Source organism: Microplitis mediator, chromosome 11 (assembly GCF_029852145.1).
Source record: "Microplitis mediator isolate UGA2020A chromosome 11, iyMicMedi2.1, whole genome shotgun sequence".
NCBI classification, from domain to species: domain Eukaryota; kingdom Metazoa; phylum Arthropoda; class Insecta; order Hymenoptera; family Braconidae; genus Microplitis; species Microplitis mediator.
In genome coordinates, this window is record NC_079979.1 from 15,726,734 (window position 1) to 15,746,176 (window position 19,443).

At 31.2% G+C, this 19,443-nt stretch overlaps 2 protein-coding genes across 2 annotated transcripts in view; one reads left to right on the forward strand and one right to left on the reverse strand.

Annotated features, from left to right (window-relative positions):
* The window catches only part of LOC130677814 (lysine-specific histone demethylase 1A), a 255,640-nt gene that overhangs the window by 139,235 nt on the left and 96,962 nt on the right, over nt 1-19,443 (forward strand). The gene's annotated exons all lie outside the window — the stretch shown is intronic.
* Nucleotides 12,596-18,219, reverse strand: LOC130677812 (toll-like receptor Tollo). The gene has a single exon (XM_057484685.1). The coding sequence runs from the start codon at nt 17,657-17,659 to the stop codon at nt 13,898-13,900; it is 3,762 nt and encodes a 1,253-aa protein (XP_057340668.1). The 5' UTR covers nt 17,660-18,219; the 3' UTR covers nt 12,596-13,897.

The following is a 19,443-nucleotide window of genomic DNA, read 5'->3' on the forward strand; positions in this document are numbered from 1 at the left end:
ACGCCTTTCTTTACCCCGCACTAATTTATTATTCGAACGTCGGTCGATTATTTTTAATTAAAAATCTCTAGCTCACCTACGATTCTTTTAAATTACACTAGACTACAAGCTCTCCAATTGTCAGAAGCGAGTTAAAAAAAAATTAATTAAATTGGTAGATAGCAAACGTAAAAAAAAATTTTCTTTTTTACGTTAAATGAAAAAAATAAAAAATAGTCCAGTGAATTTATATATAGGTACGATTAGCCCGCGGACGCGGAGCCAGAAACATCTGCCATTAAACTATATGGAACAGCTGCAGCTTTGTACGTACGTACATTCAGAGTTTGCACACATATATTCAAACCATTACATGAGTGCAATAAACCGAGCCTTATGACTCCGTACACATCCAAGCAAACACGACTTCTCATTTTCATTTACTCAGTAAAGAAAATCCCCGATATAAAACAAGTGAACTAAATTATAATTAAAAATTTTACAAAAAAATATTTCCCTTATCCTCATTCACAGTTTACTCTCACGAGCCTAAAGTAGTTTCACATTTACACAAAAAATGATTTACAATAAAATAATTCCTCCCTTCGGAAGTTGGGTTGTAAATTTTTCCACCCACGCACTCACTTCTACAAGCTTACCTTTGAACTCACAAGACATATCACCCTCAGAACCCGCCATAAAACATAAAAACATACAATTCTTGTATTCTTGCTCACGCAGTTCTGTATATGGCCACCAAAAAAACTTATACGATTATTCATACAATGACAAAATGAATTGAGATACCACAAATTCCTTTTTCGTACTTCTCACAAGTAAATAAATCTATAAAGCCGATAAAAATACCTGCTTAGTACTTAATATTTAGTGTCTTACCTAATCAGCTGTCATTTTGATGACCGGCCATTTTGAATGCGCGGCCATTTTGTCGTAACGCTTTCTGGATATTAATAATTGACTTTCCTCACTCAAAACAAGTATTTCCAGTTTACAACTACTAAAACCTGTACTACTATATACATTCTTATATTCTTAGTATATATAAGTAGAGAGCTATTATCACAAATTGGCGGATAGGGTTTTAAAGTCGTGATATCGTAAATCGTGATATCAGGTCAACATCTCAATACTTGTTGCTATGTAAGCAACTGTGTTAGTTTACTTGTATAGTTAAGGTATCTAGTCAATCCTTTTCCTTACACACACATATATATACGCATACATACAGGTCGTTTAAAAATGATCAACACAGAAATTTATTTGTAGTAGAATATCGTCCTAGTGTCTTAACTTAACGAACACATGCTCATAATTTAATCCTTATGAAGGAACAAAATCATAGCTCTGGTATGATTTAACGAGATAAACTATACGGTGACCAGTCCAAATACCCGGAAGATTATACGTCGGCGAACATATGTATGCTCATATATATATATATATATATATATACATAAGCCTTTAGCTTTTATATGTTAGTATGATGTTTCATGGTTACTCGAGGCTACATCTCTATGTATTATCTCGACGTATTTGTGTATAGAGTTACAATACAGATGTGCAGTGTCCTCAAGTCTCGAGTAAGAGTCTGGTAGCTGGTATGACGAATGAACAAAAGTAAGCCTCCATGCATCAAGTAAAGGTACTTGGATAATCGACGATGCAATTACAATCAAGAAATATCGGCGCCTCAATATATGTCTATATATATGTGGTGATTATTTATCGAGATATACGGTAATGATCAATATAAACTTTATTGAACTGGGACAAAGAAAATTTTTCATATTCATGTACTTCGTAAATGGAGAGGTTATATATGTATATATATATATATGGTTATAAACATATGTAGGTCTTTTGCGGTCAGTGTGGGTATTTGAGAAACTCGCTTCTGGCTATTTTTAATGCTACTGAATGTCAGATTGTCTGGTTAACCAACAAAAAATAATCGGATAAGATGAAAATTGGTTATGTATGATTATATATGTTACTGTGTGGTTTATATATGTTTGTAAAGTCGGGTTTTTTTTTATTTAAATTATCAGAAATCATGTCAAGTATTTAGAGGCTATAAATACTTGAGTGAAATTTATTAAATTATGAATTATATACTAATTAATTTAAAAGCTCAAAATTTTTTGAGAAATGAACTTCATATTTTTTTTTTTATTTCAATCACATTTTCAAATCAATGATAGTTTACGTAGAAAAAAAGAATTTTTTGGGACAAGAAAAATTTTGAACTATGAATTGAAGACAAAAATTTTCTTAGAACTGAAAAAAAGCCTAGTCAAAATTTAGAGCCCATTTTGAACCTTCTAAAGTCGGATCTATTTCGGACTTGGATGCTCAAAATAGAGTCTGTTTCCATGTTAAATTAGGTCCGATTTTGGTCCCTGAAGTGCTACAAATTTCCGTTTTCAATACTTTAGGGTTCAATATTTAATCCGATGAAAATTGAAATTAGGCCCTACTTTGAACCTCTGAGCCCTATTTTATTGTAATAATAATAATATCCATATTATTAATATCATTAGCATTATTAATATTATGATTAATAATAATTTATGTTACTCTGGATTTTATTTATATTTACAATGGTTAAAATAATTTCAATTAAAATTATCAAAATATATAGCAAATGCTGTTAATAGTTCAATTTTTTATAATAAATTAATAATAATAATTAATTTTATATAAATTTCGTTGTATGTCAAAAAAATAATGCTTACAATTAATTTTAAAAAATCTCTAATTTTTTATATCATCATAAATAATTTAATTATAATGAATCGAAATTTATTACGAGACAAATATTGTCGGACTTGAAGGTTCAAAATCGGACCTCTCAGTGAATGTTCGGACCTCTGGGTTCAAAGTCGGAGCAAGAGGACTACAGGGCTCTCAATCGGATCTATTTCGGGCTAGACGGGCCTATATAGGCTCTAAATTTCGACTCGGGAAATTTCTTAGCGCAATAATTTTTTTCTTGCCTCAACAAAGTTTTTCTTGTTCGAAGAAAAATTTTTTGCGCCAAGAAAATCTTTTTTTCTGGGCAATAAACAATTTTTTTGATAAATTAAATGATTCGATTAAATTAAAGAAAAAAATTTCAACAAGAAAATTATTAATATTACCAAGTACTCTGATACTGAAGTAATAGAAGTTCATGCTCTCGGTACTAATTATTCTTTGGTACTCGAATTTCATATATTTTTCCATTTAATAATTTCTAACCTCTTGCATCATCACCCGTTCCATTATCAGTGAAATTGATATTTTTAATTTGATATCTAAACCCTTGATAGTAAATATATTCAATATAAAAAAAAGTTAAATTCAAGAAGTCGTTAGTTTGAAAAATTTTTTCGAAAAAAATAGTTTTTTCTCAGATACTTAAGATAATGATTTAATTACGGAAAAGTAAATTACGTAAATGTTAAAATAATACTGAATATTAATACAATATGTATTGCGATAATTAACTGTTAATTACTAAACAACAGCAACAAGAACAAACATTTTTCCTATATAATTAATATTTCGTGAGACATGATAGTTAATATATATTTAACATTTCCTGAATCGTGAGTTTGTTAATAATCAATAACATGTGTTAATGATCACAACAAAAGATAATGACGTAACGAGCTGTTGAGATCGTTGGAGATCTTCTGAACCACCTGAGGAAGATAATACATATATATATATGTATATATATATACATTATTTTTATTTTCATTTATATTATTATTATTTTTCATTCTTAATTTATGAAACAATGCAATTGGATTGCAGCTGGTGAATTAGGTGAAAATAGTCAGTGCTCACGCAAGGACTTTCCCACCGTGAGTTAAATCGTGTAGTTGCTGTTTCTGTCTTTACTTGGGTTGTGTGGAGCCTTGAGATAATACAACACGTGAGACCTCGATTTATATAAATTTGTAGCAACTTTAATTCCACAGGTTAATTTTTTTTCATTTTCAACTCATTCTTTCCCTCTCTTTCTCCGTCTCGTTCTCTGATTGGAGAGTTTATTTTCATTTATCCCTTAGCTTATTTCGGAGGAAAAATAATAATAATGAGTAACATATTTCGTGGCGAAAAAATTTGTGACTGCAGAGTAAGATGTACATTATGGACTTACAAAGCTGAATGTGACGCTGAGTAGAGGCTACAAATCTTGCTATTGTATTGTTCCGACTCCAAGAGAAGAGGGACGATGGTATATATAAATATACATACATATATGTATGTATATATATACATTATAAAGAGGCGAAGAGATGAAACAACCTACACGAATCAACGCCCACATGTTGTCCTGCAAATGTCTGACTCTTGTATGTCATTGATGACAACTAAAAGCTCGCAAATACTGCCTAATGTCTCTTGAGACTTTTTTTTTCTCTCTGTTATGTAAAATATCTAATTTATATTCTGCTTTTTTTTTTATATATGACTAATTAGGTGTTTTTTTTTCTAACGAAAGTGGGAGTTTATGTGGTGACTATTTCATAATGTGAGCATTTACGCGCGTATTTTAAGTGCTAGTTCAATACTTTAATTGTTTTAGAGTCTGAAAATTTAATTATAGTTAATTGGCTTTTAGTTTAAATTTTTCATAAATTGAAATAACCAAACTTCGGCCTGAAAAATTTTTAAATAATTTTGTGACCATAATCAATTGATTGGATAGACATTTTTTTTGGAAGTATATAGTTTTTAGGGGTTTGAAAATTGTAATAAATTTTTGTATTTGACCGCTTGTTTGACCCGGGTAAAAATATTTGAATGAAAATTCGCCGAAAAAACTAAATTTGGCCAAAATCACGTAGAAACTGCCCGCATGAAAATACCATATATGATAAATATATATGGAAAAATATATAATCAATATGGGACTATATAAGAGGCAAAAAACGATATATATTTTCTTATATATAATATAGCAAGTTTTAATATGATTAATTATATACGTAAGTTTATAAGTTAATACATGTATTATATATATTTATAATCATATATGTAAACTTATAAGTTAGCACATATATGTATTACATATATTGATAATTATATATGTAAATTTGTAAGCTAGCACACATATATATATATATACATATATTCTGAACACAATCTTTGAATCTTATAACAGAGAGAGGAAGACAGAAACGAATAGATTTTATTTATTCTTACATATATGGGGAGACTTATATGCTTCTATATATCGAAAAATATACAAAAATTTATAAAGTTAAATACATGGTACATATATCGTGCCATATAATGATTAATTATATATGTATTCTTATTTGTTTCCATCTATAAATAACATTTATTTTTGACTATATTAAAATTATAAGTTTTCAAATATATAAATAATATATTGAAGTTATACGGAAATATATGAAATCATATAAGAGAAAACATATATAGAAATATATTAAAATCGGCCAAAATCTATATATAGTTCTATATAAGATTTCATGTATTGTCACATATATATTTATATCTGTAACATATATTTTTTAATATATGTTTACCATATATGATATTTTCATGCGGGTGTAGAATTTTATCGAAAGAGCCCGAAAATTGCCGAAATATACGTCCAAATTTCATTTTCTCAATAATCAAACCGGAAATTAAGTCGGCATATTTTCGGTTTTTCGTAGGCTTATTTGTCGGACATTTTTCAGCCCAGTTAGTGTTAGGCCCAGTGTTCACACAGGTTTTTTTCGGTCACTTTTCGAGCGAGAAAAAATTTCATTATCTTGGCTTCAATTTTTTTACCCGGGATAAAAATAAGAAAAGTGAATATTCAAAGAAATATAATTGATAGTGGACTCAAAATAGAGAACACCAGAGCTCAAATTTTCTACCAAATTTTGGAGGTAAGATGGCCATCTTGCCTCTTACAACCTAACTGTGTTTATTTGATTGTTGACAAGAAAAAGAAAAAAATTTATAAATTGTAAACTGTCCAGATTTAAATATTTAAAAAAAAAGTTAATATTTTTATTGCAAAGCTAACGGTTTTAAAATAATTTGAAAAATTTATATTCGGGGACACTATGAATTTATACAATATATATACGTATATGTTGATGCTAACATATATGTTATAAGTTATAAAAATGTTTATAGTAAGAAGATAAAAAGATGTAAGAAAAATGCATGGTCGTATAAAAAGAGTGCAAACGCGGAGACTTGGCAGGAGTAAAAAATGAAAAAAATAATCGTGAAAGAGATGGCCGGTAAGCATTCGGGATCTTCCACTTTTATATAACGGTAAAAGATATATAACCGCCCATGGAGAACGCGTGAATCCATTACTCATAACTTAACATCCGTTTGTTTGCTATTTTTTTCTCTGCTGTTATTATTTTGTTATTCTCCATACAAAGAAAAGTAAAAGAAACAATTCTCTTTATTCTTATTTTTTTATTTTTATGTTATTAAAAATAAATAGTGAAAACAGTAAAAATAAAAATTACCTACTTTCTCGCATTTGCCAGCTCGTTCTTACAAAAATATATAATTAATTATAAAACTAATTATTTTGTTAACTAAACAATAAAGTTGAAATAAAAAATTACTCACAATTTAATTTTAATTCATTCGATTAATTTGCGAGTTCTTTTTTCAAAAATTTCATTTTTCAGAGATTTCGAAATCAATGTTTCATAAAAATCAATAAATAATTTCAGTTATTCTATCAATTTTTAAAATCAATTGATTCATCTCCGGGACAAAAAAATCGCATATTCGTAAAATTGTGAAAATTTGAAAAAAAAAACCGAAATCAATTTCTTAATCTTCATACAATTCTATTTATTAATATGTCCCAGTGATTCAAAAATTATTAGTGTGGGGTAATATGGGCCGTTCAAAAAATATCAAAAAATTTGATAAATTCTCATTTTCAATTCGTAAAATTTCCCACTAGTCAAAAAAATTTCCTTGACATTTTATTTTTATTTCATATACATTTGAATTTAAAGTATGAATATAATTATAATATTTCATTAAAATTTTGAACTAATTTTTGAAAAATTCCAGAAGCTCCGTTTTTCCCATTTATTTCATATTTCATTGAAAAAAAAGAAGTAGGATCGATTTCTTAGTCCCCATAAAATTCTAAACATTAATATGTTCCAGTTATTTAAAAAATATCAAAAATTTTTTTAAATTCTCATTTCCAATTCGTAAAAATTACCACTAGTCAAAAAAATTTTCTCTAGATTTTATTTGAATTTCATAATTTTGAACTCTTGGTATAAACATATTAATTAAAAATTTTGAACTAATGTTTGAAAAATTCTAAAGCTTCGTTTTCCCCGTTTATTTTATATTTCATTGAAGAAGAAAAAAAAATCAGAATCGATTTCTTAATTCCCATAAAATTCTATATATTAATATGTCCTAGTTACTTAAAAAATATCAATATGGGGTAAGATGCGCCGTCTAAAAAATATCAAAATTTCCTTTTGTATAAATTCTCATTTTCAATTCGTAAAAATTACCACTAGTCAAAAAAATTTTCTTTACATTTAATTTTTACTTCATATATTTGAACTCTTGGTATAAATATCAATTAAAAATTTTTGAACTAATTCTTGAAAAATTTCGAAGCTCCATTTTCCACATTTATTTCATATTTCATTGAAAAAAAAGTAATAGAATTTTTATAAATAATAATTGTCGAAATCAATTTCCGTAATAGCAAAAATAAAAATATATGATTTATTATAAATAAAGAGTGTAAACAAACAAATGTAGTAGTAAATGTATAAAATAAATACCTGAAGCATAAATGCATAAAACAATTGTTACAAGTATGTATGCCATAATGAAATAGTATACAATTTAATTTATTGGTCTCGCATCGTTTGTTTGTCCCGGTCAATCGATAACATTTACATTCGATATTTTGTGTAGATAACAAAACATTCAAGCGTAAATATATACCACATTAATTCTTGCGCGAGTCATGATTTAAGCATTAGAACAACTATTTGTTGCCACTCATACGTTTATAAATAAACATATCTAACCTTTAATATCACTCGCACATTAAATTTGCTCGATATAAAATATCACTAAAAAATTACCGAAGCAAAAAAATATATATTTATAATTTACAAAATAATGACATTAATATGCAGATTAAAACTTTCGCCAATTTCACAATAAAATTCCCCTTTCATTATTTTATTGTCTTATAATATTTATATTTATTTTCACTAGCAGTTATCGGGATCTATGGATCGATAACGATCGAGTGCGAACGAGTATGTCTAGTTCGTTAGTGTCGCGATCACCTAATGCATGATCATGATACATACAAAGAGACGTTAAATCAATCGCTGACAGATTTAAAAATTTTATTTTAAATTTTGCATATAGGTGTGGACATTACACACCAGTAAAAGCTGCATTAGCTTAATAATATCAAATCTACTACTCATATATACATAATAAATTTATTTTATATAAATAAAATGAGAGAGTAATATTTAACGTCATAGATTATAATGATTACTAAAAGTTACGCTCTATTTATTTCATTTTAAATCTTACGTCAATGAAAAATTAACAATTCAAACAAAAGACTTTGTCTGTTATTATTTTTTTGTCAATTGAAATCAAAATTAAGTATAGAAATTTTAAATGCAACGTAATAATTTTGAAGAATTAATAAAACTGGTTGCTTATAATTTTTTTAATAAATTTAATATGAGGTAAAATGGACCGTGTATGATTTTTTTTAATTTAGCAGAGAATGAAAAAAATAACGATTTTGAAGTTGGCAGGCAATCACCAATTTTCGGTTTTTTTTTTTACCAAATCAATTGCAAAAAAAAAAAAAAACTAAAAGAATGCACATCTAGAAAATAAAGAAATCTACAAGTGTAATTTTTCAAAATAATTTTTTTTTTTATAATTTATCATTTTTTTAAACTCCAAAAATTATTTGTCGTTTGCTAACTTCAGTATCATTATTTTTTATGATTTATCGTTTTTTAAAAAGATCCGAAAATTATTTGGCGTCGGCTAATTTCAAATGATCCTGAAGTTAGCAGACAATTAAAAATTTTTGAATTTTATTTTCAACACTTGAAAAAAAAAAAAAAAAAAAACTAAAAAAAATGCACATGTAGAAAATTGAAAATAATGTGAGTGAATGAGTCAAAAAATTTAGAGCGATCATAAAGCACACCAGCGCTTTCGCGCTTGAGGTGTGCGAAACTATAGGTGCAATTTTTTCAAACTTTTTTTTTTTTTTAAATTCATCGTTTTTTTTTAATTCAAAAATTATTATACGGCTGCTAATTTCAGTATCAAAAAATACAGGACAAGGGTCATTTATTACTTTTTATAAATTTGTAAAAAGACAAAATTTACTTGGGGTTAATTGGACATGACACTGAAATTAGCCGACGTCTAATAATTTTAGGATTTGTTTTAAAACGATAAATTATAGAAATAAAATTATTTTAAAAAATTGCACCTGTAGTTTTTATAATTTTCTACAGGTGCATATTTTTCTTTTTTTTTTTTTTTTATAATTTGTTTGTTGAAAAAAGAAAAACCGAAAAGTGTAAATTCTCTGCAAGCTTCAGAGTCATTATCGCTCCTTAAAATTTCTATTGAATATTTTATAAATTCTAGACCCCTGAAATTTTTTTAAATAAATAGTAACAATAATACTTTTTTTAGACGACCCATTTTACCCCTTATTGATATTTTTACAACTGGTTCATATTAAAGAATAATTATGTGCCAGCAAAAAAGTATAGAAAGTAAAGAAAAAAAAAATTGCTTTTGGTATTAGAAGTCCATTTTTTCCCCTATATTTGAATGTCTGACTCGAACAATTACTAATTGTTCCACTAATTGTTTAAAATGAATGACTATAAAAGTAAAAAAACCAAAAACTATAACTGCATTAAATATTTTTTTAGCAACTATTCTTTAGTACTTTTTGTGCAATGGTTTAAGCCCGTGAGCTTGCAAGCTCGTTTGCGAAGAGTTAATCTTTTGAGAACCTTTCCTGGTTGACGGTAATCCCACTTACTTATCCCCTAAAGGCTCGATGGGAATTAGGGATCGATCAACCGTTAAAAACAAGAGAGACATCACGGAGAAATACTTTATCCAAAATCCTGTGAAAGTCTTGCGGATAATCTAGTGACATCTAGAATTTTATTTTTCACTACTATACAGACCGTAAACTTTTAAATACTTAGCACTTGGCACGCCAGCAAAAAGTTAAAATATAAGTTCACGGGCAGATAAATTAATAAAGAGGAAAGTAAGATTTGAAAGTTTAATGTCAGTGATGACAATAGATGCTGCTACCATTCCGACTCAGTGGTTTTAATTTGTTAAATAAATTTAATTGTGTGATGGACGAAAGTTAAGAGGTGGAGACATTTTATTATTATTATTGTTATTATTATTAATTCTTTTATTGTGTCAATAACATTGTTAATGTAGACACTGAATAAGTAAGCGGCCTATTGTGCTGATCACGGGGAGTCTCGCAGTGTGACTTGCTCACAGCTTTGTAGATGACGTTATAAACATATTGAATGATGTTGGAAACGCTTACTGCGATAATACTCAATAGAGTTATTGGATTTGTTAGGTAACTTGTCGATTGCCAATGATGACTTTTATTATTATTGTTATTTAATAATCGTGATGTAGAATAGTTCAAAGAGAAAGCGGTACAATCATTAGTTATTCGGTTTTAAATTCATTGAAAAAAAAAAATTATGATTGGAATTGTTAAGTTTGCAGTACACGGAAAAAAGAAGTTAACAAAAATTACTGTGAAAGTGAACTGAAATCATGTGGGATCCAATAATTTTTACTGTGACGTAAATAAAAATTACTATTTTCTATAGAAAAAAAATGATTTCTTGGCGCTAGAAATTTTTTCATTACGAATTGAAGACAAAAATTTTCTTAGGATGGAAAAAATTCTTGGTGTAAGAAATTTTTTCTTGATTCGAAAAATTTATTCGTACCCAAGAATATTTTTGTTTCCAATTTATAATGCAAAAAATATCTTGGGGAAAGTGAAAATTTTTAGTGTCAAGAATTTTTTTTTTTTCTGTGCATAAGCGAAAATACAAACGCTTAGAAACTACTAATTTACGATAGAATTTTTTATGTATGAAATAGTAATTTTTACTTAAATCCACAGTAAAAATTGTCGGTTCTCATTACTTGAGGTTTTAGTTTACTTTCTACACAGAAAAGAAGGATTTCTTGGCGCAAAAAATTTTTACGTACCCCAAGAAATTTTTTGTATTATGAATTGAAATCGACAATTTTCGATAAAAAATTTCTTGCACCCAGAAATTCTTTTATTCTGTGTACACGGAGAAATTTTTAGTAAAAATTACCCTAAAAATTTGATACTGTACACTGAGAGAAAAAAGTGTATATTTCCAAGTAAAATTTCTTGATTTGAGTATTATTTTACTTAAATAGTGCCAAGTAAATAATTTCTTAATTTTAGTCAAAATGCATTGTCTGTAGAAATTTATGAGTAGATTTAAACAATTATTATAAAGATAAGAAATATTATACTTCGATGTAGTAAATTTTTTCTTGTTTTTAGTATTATGAGTTAAGTAAACATGGTAATTTGAATTTATTTTTTTTTCTCTCAGTGTATACATATGGAGTAAATATTCAAATTTTTCTCATGCGCATTTTATAAAATATACTATTTGACAGCATGTAAATGAAGTGCAATCTCTACTAACAACGTAGTAAAAATTAAGTTACTGGCTAGATCTCCTTACTGTACCAAATTTTATGAGTAATTTTTACTCCAAAATTATCTGCGTGTACATAATAATTATGATTAAATTTTGAGTTTCATTTTTTTCGTGTAAGAGATCAGGGAACTAGTGCCCGATCACTCATGTATTTTTATATTTATATTTACTAAATATATCTATACAAATACATGGAGTAATCGAGTGCTAGTTCCCTGATCGGGTACTAGGTCTTTTATCTTACATATTTTTCACTTAAATTAGTATTTATCAAGAAGTGGGGCAAAATGAGATATGATATGTTTGGTAGCTGTCTGAGGCAATATCACTTTATTCTCAGTAGCAAACCGTTTTCACACGTAAAAAAAAAATTCCATCATGCATAATATATAGATAACTTGTTCATGACAAAAATCTCTTACCAATATTCATAAAAAAATTTTTTTGTATCCCAATGAATAGCCCGGAATTTTATTATTGTATTTGCAGAATCAGAGTTATTTTAAAAACGTTTATTTTCAATCGGATTTTAAAAAATATTTATGTTAAACAAAACCCGATTTATTTTTTTGTTCTATTCTGTTTCCAGTTAAATTTTCAAATATTTATTCCAAATTCACGTCAGTATTTTATCCACAACATTTTTATTGTTCCCAAAGATTTTAATTTAGTTCCAGTACGACCTCTGGCTATTATTTGATATAAATATAAAATTATAAATAGAGGTTGGTACTAAATAATAAAACAAATTTAAAAAACATATAAACAGAAAAAAATTTTATTTTTCAGTCATAATTTATATTTCTTTCAACACAAATTTGTAAAAAAAAAAACAATTCTCGGTGAATTATCGCAAGATTAATATTTTATACACATATATATATATATATATATATATATATATATATATATGTATATATATATATTTAAAATTGCAATTTCTAAAGAAATAATTACATTTTGAATACAACAATCCTCGGACCGTTTATTTTAAATAAAATATTTTTACAACTCGACTTTTACTCGGCACAAAAGGGACTATCGTATTCAATTGGAGATCTCGTTAAAAAACTTTCATACGCATTGTTCAAATAAATTGACGCATCTGATCGTTAAAATTATTTATATTTCCAAAAATAACAACCAGCAGAAAACCATTTAGCTTCCAATAAATATCACAATTTTTTATTCCATACAGTTTTAAATAAATTCTCAACCAATTAAAATCATTTACTTTCCGTTATCTCAATTTCTTTAAACGAAATCCCCAATTTTTATATAAAAACATAATAAATAAAAAAATAAATGCTACTTTACAGTTCCATCTCAAGCTCTGCACTTATCAAATTTATGATTAAAATGTGTTATAAAATATCACTACAGATACCGCAATTGGCATCCGTTTTTTTTTATTTTCATATCAATAATAATAATAATTATAATAATAATTAATTAATCAATTACTACAATAAAAAAGCTACATATTCACAAATATTTGCATTTAAGTACTTTAATTTCATAAAATCCATATAATTTTTCCTCAATTATTCACAGTCACTTTACATAAAACAAAAAATTCAGTTAATAATTAATTAATTAATTTTTTTTTTTATGATTATGAGCACCTACGACTCAATCGTATTTTTTTTTTAAGTAACATGCCCACAATCAATGATTAACAATAATTAATAATTACTAATAATCAATTAATTGATTTAAAAAAAAATAGTACGATAGCGAACCCTCGCACAATTTAATTATAAATTTTATTTACATCCGTCTATCTAATTACCAACTAATTCACTGACTTTACATAGTGAATAAAATATTTTCACAATTGGCACATTCCATTCTCAATACACTCATTCCAATTGTTTACTTTACTTTATTTTATTTACAAGTTCGCGCAATCATTTGTTAAGATATTTAGACTAATCACTTTATATACACATTTTAAATAAACCGCGCGTTAAACATTTGCACAAATAATCCATTGGATGAATAATGATGATAATGGAAGGGATGAATCGTTGGTCTATATAGTGATATTTATATATATATAACTATACATCTGTATAGAAATAGTATATTTATTAAATATGAACCGCAACGGTACGTGGTCCACTTGTTTGATTATTGTGTTGCCTGCGCACAGGAGGCGGTTGCCGTCTCTGATTGTTAGTTCTCTGATTATTTGGAACATCTGGTAGAGCAAATCTCAGTTTTTCCCAAAACAATTTATCGCCCCACTGTAAATACGTGTTAGTTTTTAAATATAACCTGATATCTGGATCAAGATCGCGTTGGGGAACGTCACCAACTAGGACGAGAATCAGCCTTCGTCTGCGATCGCGAAGAACCTGATGGTGGGCTGACTTGAAGTCGAATCTGCACCACTCGGATTTTATGAAATTTTCCGAGAGGACGATGATGGTTCGTCTTGATGACTCGACGGCCTGCACGATCGTGTCGGCGATGAAACTACCGACTGGAAAATCCCGGTAGTGGAGACACAATTTGTAAGATGGGTTGCCCATTTCTAGAACGGGAGCCAGTTCTTCGACGACAAATGCTTCGTCTTTGGAACTATAACTGACGAAAGCGTCGAATAGTTTATCGCGATCGTCGCGGTCGAATTCGGTATTTCGGTAGAAAATTCTGACCCCGAAACGCGAGTGGAACCAGACACGGAATTCCTGTCGGAATATAAATATCAGCATACAGAGCAGCATGACTATTAGAAATGCTGCCAATGTTGAAATTAATAGAGGTAAATAGTCTTCTAGTGCTTGTCGCTCGATAATTGTTTTGGTTAAATTACTCTGTATGCCGTTGTCAATGTTCATGAGACCCGTACACTGTTGACTGTCACTGGTACTTGTACTGGTGCTTGTACTTGCACTGGTACTGGTAGCTTGTGTTGAATTACCAGCTGCAATAACAGAAAAACCAAACTCGTTGTCCCTGAAAACTTGATCACCGTAAACCTCGAACTCCGTGACATTAAATACGCATCTCAGTTGATTTGAATCGGCGACTCTGTTCTTAGCAACAAGTATCCATTCGCGATAAACCTCCAGATAATCACACTCACAAGACCAGGGATTCCGCGATAGGCTCACTTGGATTGATGCCGGCAGAGCCCAAACCGCCAAGGTCGTTAGACGGTTATTTTGCAACTCCAACACACTCAGCGATTTTAATTGCGAAAACGTCCTGTTAGCTATTGTCATTATCTCGTTGCCATACAGATACAAGTATTTCAAATTATCTAACCCCTCGAACTCATAACCACGTAACTCTTTTATCTTGTTATTTTGTAAATGCAAGTCCTCGAGGTCACGTAACCCATTAAATGACCTATTCTGAACCAATTCAATGTTTGACGAGTTCAGATAAAGCACTTTTAACTTTTTGCGACCAATAAACGCGTGACTCGATATAGTTTTCAAATCATTGCCATCTAGGTACAGCCGGGTCGCATCCATGGGAATTTGCTCCGGTAGCCGATTAACGTGACCACCAGCTGAACAATCGACGACATTTGCTGACCACGATTGATCGTGATAGCATGTACAGTTCTGCGGACACGTCATTTCACAGTCACACGCGTCAAAATCACAGCAATGACACAGTGCAAAACAGTGGGAGTCATATTTACAGAGAAATTGCGAGTGCGATGCTTCAACAAGTGGCACATAAACACGTTCCCGATCATACAGTAACTTGCAGTAAATGCTCTCAAGGTCCATAACATTTGGATATATTCGTGACTGATTTTGACGGTTCACTCGTTGCAGCCATTCCATTGTACAATCACACAGATAATGATTATCACCGATATAAAATTCCGGTAGCGATTTATCCGCAGGGACAGCACTGATTCGCAATGCATATGTCTCCAAATTTTGTATGCGATTTCCCTTCAAATCAACATGAGTCAAATTAGGTTTTTTAAAAAATGCATAACTCTGTACTTTGCTTATCAAATTGTCATTTAAAAACAACACTTTAACACTCATTGGTATTGCGTTACCCGTTATTTCAGTCAGCTTATTCTGACTGGCATCGAAAGTGCTCAGTTGTAATTGAGTTTCTATTTCAAAATAATTACCTAGCTCAGTAATATCATTTGAATGTACATCTAACCACTGTAATCCAGTCGGTATCATTGCGTAATCAAACCACTTAAGTCTATTGTCACTTACATTTAACCACACTAAATTTGGCAAATTAGCAAACAAACCGTTAATGGCCATCAACTGATTGCCATCTAAACGAATAGCTTGTAAATTTGTGTTGTCATCAAAAGTACCGGGTTCTATGTACTGAATCCTATTGCGAGACAGATTAAGTATCTTTAGCTCTTTTATTTTTTCAAAGATACCCTTAGTCAAATTCCCAATATGGTTTTCCGTGAGACGTAATCCATATAATTGCGATACGTGATCAAATGTACCGATTGGTATTTCTGAGATAAGATTTTCCCCAAGATCAAGTGTACGTAATAGAGGCGTGGCTTTTAGTGCATCCGGTACTGCGGTGAGTCGATTACCGTTAAGATGTAAATCCTGGAGTGATGAGGCGTTTCTTAACGAACTTGGATGTAATATCGTCAAACGGTTATTATCCAATGACAGTAAACTTAATACATATAAACCACTCAAAGTTGTTGCATCAATAACGGTCAATTGGTTGTCACTAAGCACCAGTGTATGCAAATTGTACAGTGCTGAGAATGTATTTTCTGGCAAAGTTTCGATAAGATTTTCTTGCAGTCTCAGAATTTGTAGAGAATACAAATCACGGAACACAGTTGATTCCAATCTTGAAATACGGTTTGATGACAAGTCTAGAACGACAAGACGAACGAGACCGCTGAAGGTTGCGGCATTTACCCATTCGGTTGTCAGTTCGTTTTTTGAAAGATCCAAGACCAGCAGCTGGGTCAAATCGTTGAATAAACCAGGTGGCAGGACATTAAGCGAATTATTGCGTAGATAAACTTCTTTGAGATTGCGTGCTTCGGTGAACAATTCGGGAGGCAAACTTGTTAAGCGATTGTTGGACAATTTCAATACCGTTAAACTCGTTAAGCCTTCGAAAGCACGATCGGCCATAAAACCAATCGCGTTGCTGCGTAGATTGAGAGTATGCAGCCTCGTTAACCCCGAGAACGCTGCCGTGGGTAAATTTTCAATGCTGTTATTACTTAAATCTAGTTCACGTAGATTTCCAACGCATCTTCCAGCGACGTTGTTGAAGTGGAAACTAGAGACTTCTCTCAGTCGATTTCTCGTCAAATTCAGTACTTCGAGACTGCTTAGCGAACACAGACTACCCTCGGGCAGACTCCACATGTTATTTTCCCCGAGGTCCAGCCTCTCGAGTTTCGACAGTTCTTCAGTAAACGCCCGTTGTGAAATATCCAGTGCCATCGCTGACCAGTCGGTGTTGTGAGTACGTACTGTAAGATTACGCAGCTCTTTGAGTCCTCTAAATGCATCATCCGACAAATTACCTATTTTACAATATTCAATAACGAGCTCCCTGAGCTCAACCAGTGGCCGAAAGCTTCCAGCACTGAGCGAGCTCTGGTAGAAAAGTGCATCGCTGCACTCAAGTCTCAGTCTGACCGTGTGCTGGGGCTGTATCACACTGAAATTGGTATTCTCCAATTCGCTGTTTATTGTTCTCAACCTGCAAACAAGTGATACGTCATCTTCGCCATCTCCAACTGCTACCCATTTACACTCATCCGGGGCTTTATATCGTAGTGCTTTGCTCAGTGATGCCCCAAGAGATCCAAATATCGTGCCGAGGAGTATTGCAAGAAAGGCAGGGTTCCCCTGCATGTTTGGTCGGTAACCTGCGGCTGTTAATTATTACCAACAGGCACCTATTTGTTTACGTTATCCTATAAAGAAAACCACTGTTCACTATCGACGATGGGACCGATAGACCCATCTATGTTGCAATAATCATCAACATTTGCTATTCATTATACAATATATTATCATTACTAATTCACTATTCACAATTAACACACCATTCTTTAACTGTTATCGTAAACTTAGCTATCACATTACACATGACACTGTATCCAACGATTATCCTATATAAATTTCACATCAAACGGATCCATAGATCCCAGTTAGTTGATTATAAATCCGTAAATCCGTGATTATTAATTCGTTAATCCATTTATTCCTTAATCCCAAGTTCCTTTATCCGCGTAACTAGATTGTCGGCTCAGTATCAAATTAAACGGAGATTATAACGACGCGTATGTGTGAGAAAATATATATGTATACATATGAATATATAATATAAGCTCGAAGAAACGGGCGAGCGTGGATCCAATCAGACCCACGTTACTTCGAGAACTGACTGGTGGTAGATGGCCGGCAAGTGACTCGGGGCCCGCAACAACCATCATCAAACAACTTCCCCGCGCCTCGTTCCATCCACCGAGTCCCTCTCTCCTGCTCGTTACTGCTGTAAGCGGCGTCTTGGCTTGCCTGTCTAACTCCCTCTCCAGGCTTTATATTCACCTGGCCCCGACTGCTGTCTTGAGGCCTATAAAAACAAGACCGGTACACTTTGCTGTTTCTATACACCAGTGGCTCCAGGTTTACCGAGTCTTGTCTCCGCGACTAGAGTTCACTATACTCTTTCCTCACCAGCAATACGATCTTTTTCCAATCATTCATCAGAATCACAAATTCGAAACCACCAATTTACCACCGATTGTCATTCAAAAGACCTCCCAAATCCCATTCTGGCAATGACGGATTTGATAATGACGTCACTGTACTTGCGAATAAGTCTTACGTCTGTGAAAATGGGTTTGGAGCTTCTTCACAATGTAACGGTATTACCGACGGCTTTTCTTCACTATGTGTGTTTAACTCAGTCTCCAAAGTATAGAGTACTATCTCAGACTTGTTTCTTGTCTCTTATTCTCTTCAGTCTTAAACTTATTTCTCATTCTTTGTCTCCGTCTTCATCTCTATATTCGTCTTCGTCTCTACCATCTTCCACTGTAGCTCATTTTATACTCTCTCACCAGTTACTGTCGCGATCGTTCCGGTTATACGTGAGCGCGAACAAAAGATTGATAAAGGGACACCTTACCCAAGTGTCACGTACTGCGCCCATTCATTCCCATTGCAAAGCGACGCTCGTTATTCAGCCTAGAGCTCCTAACTTTTATTCCGTATTTTCAATGCCACTAACCTGCTGCAAAGACTTAACCCACCTTCAGTCAATAAATAAAATTACCCCCTTAGAACAAAGGGAATCTTGTGAAATTAAATCGTCAATTATAATTAAAAGCTCTTGTAAAATAATGTTGTTGATGAATTAGCAATAATTACTAACACATTGAGTGTGAAAACGATTGCCCGTTGCATTATGTGCCGGATCGGGAGAGTAGGCCCGTTAAGTGGTCTCCCATGGCGAAGCCTACCCCCTGTCAAGACGGACCATCTTCTCAGTCCATACCGGTCCATACCCGTAGGGGTTTTCGTTAACCGCTTTCTTATTCTACATAGCGGTCTCTTATTTTTCACTCTCAAAAACAGCCTCGGTAATTATACCTCTGTACATCTATATTGATTACTTCGTGCCTGAATGT

Excerpts from the sequence above, each read along its gene's own strand:
- LOC130677812 (XM_057484685.1), bottom strand. The coding sequence starts at position 17,659 with ATGCAGGGGAACCCTGCCTTTCTTGCAATACTCCTCGGCACGATATTT.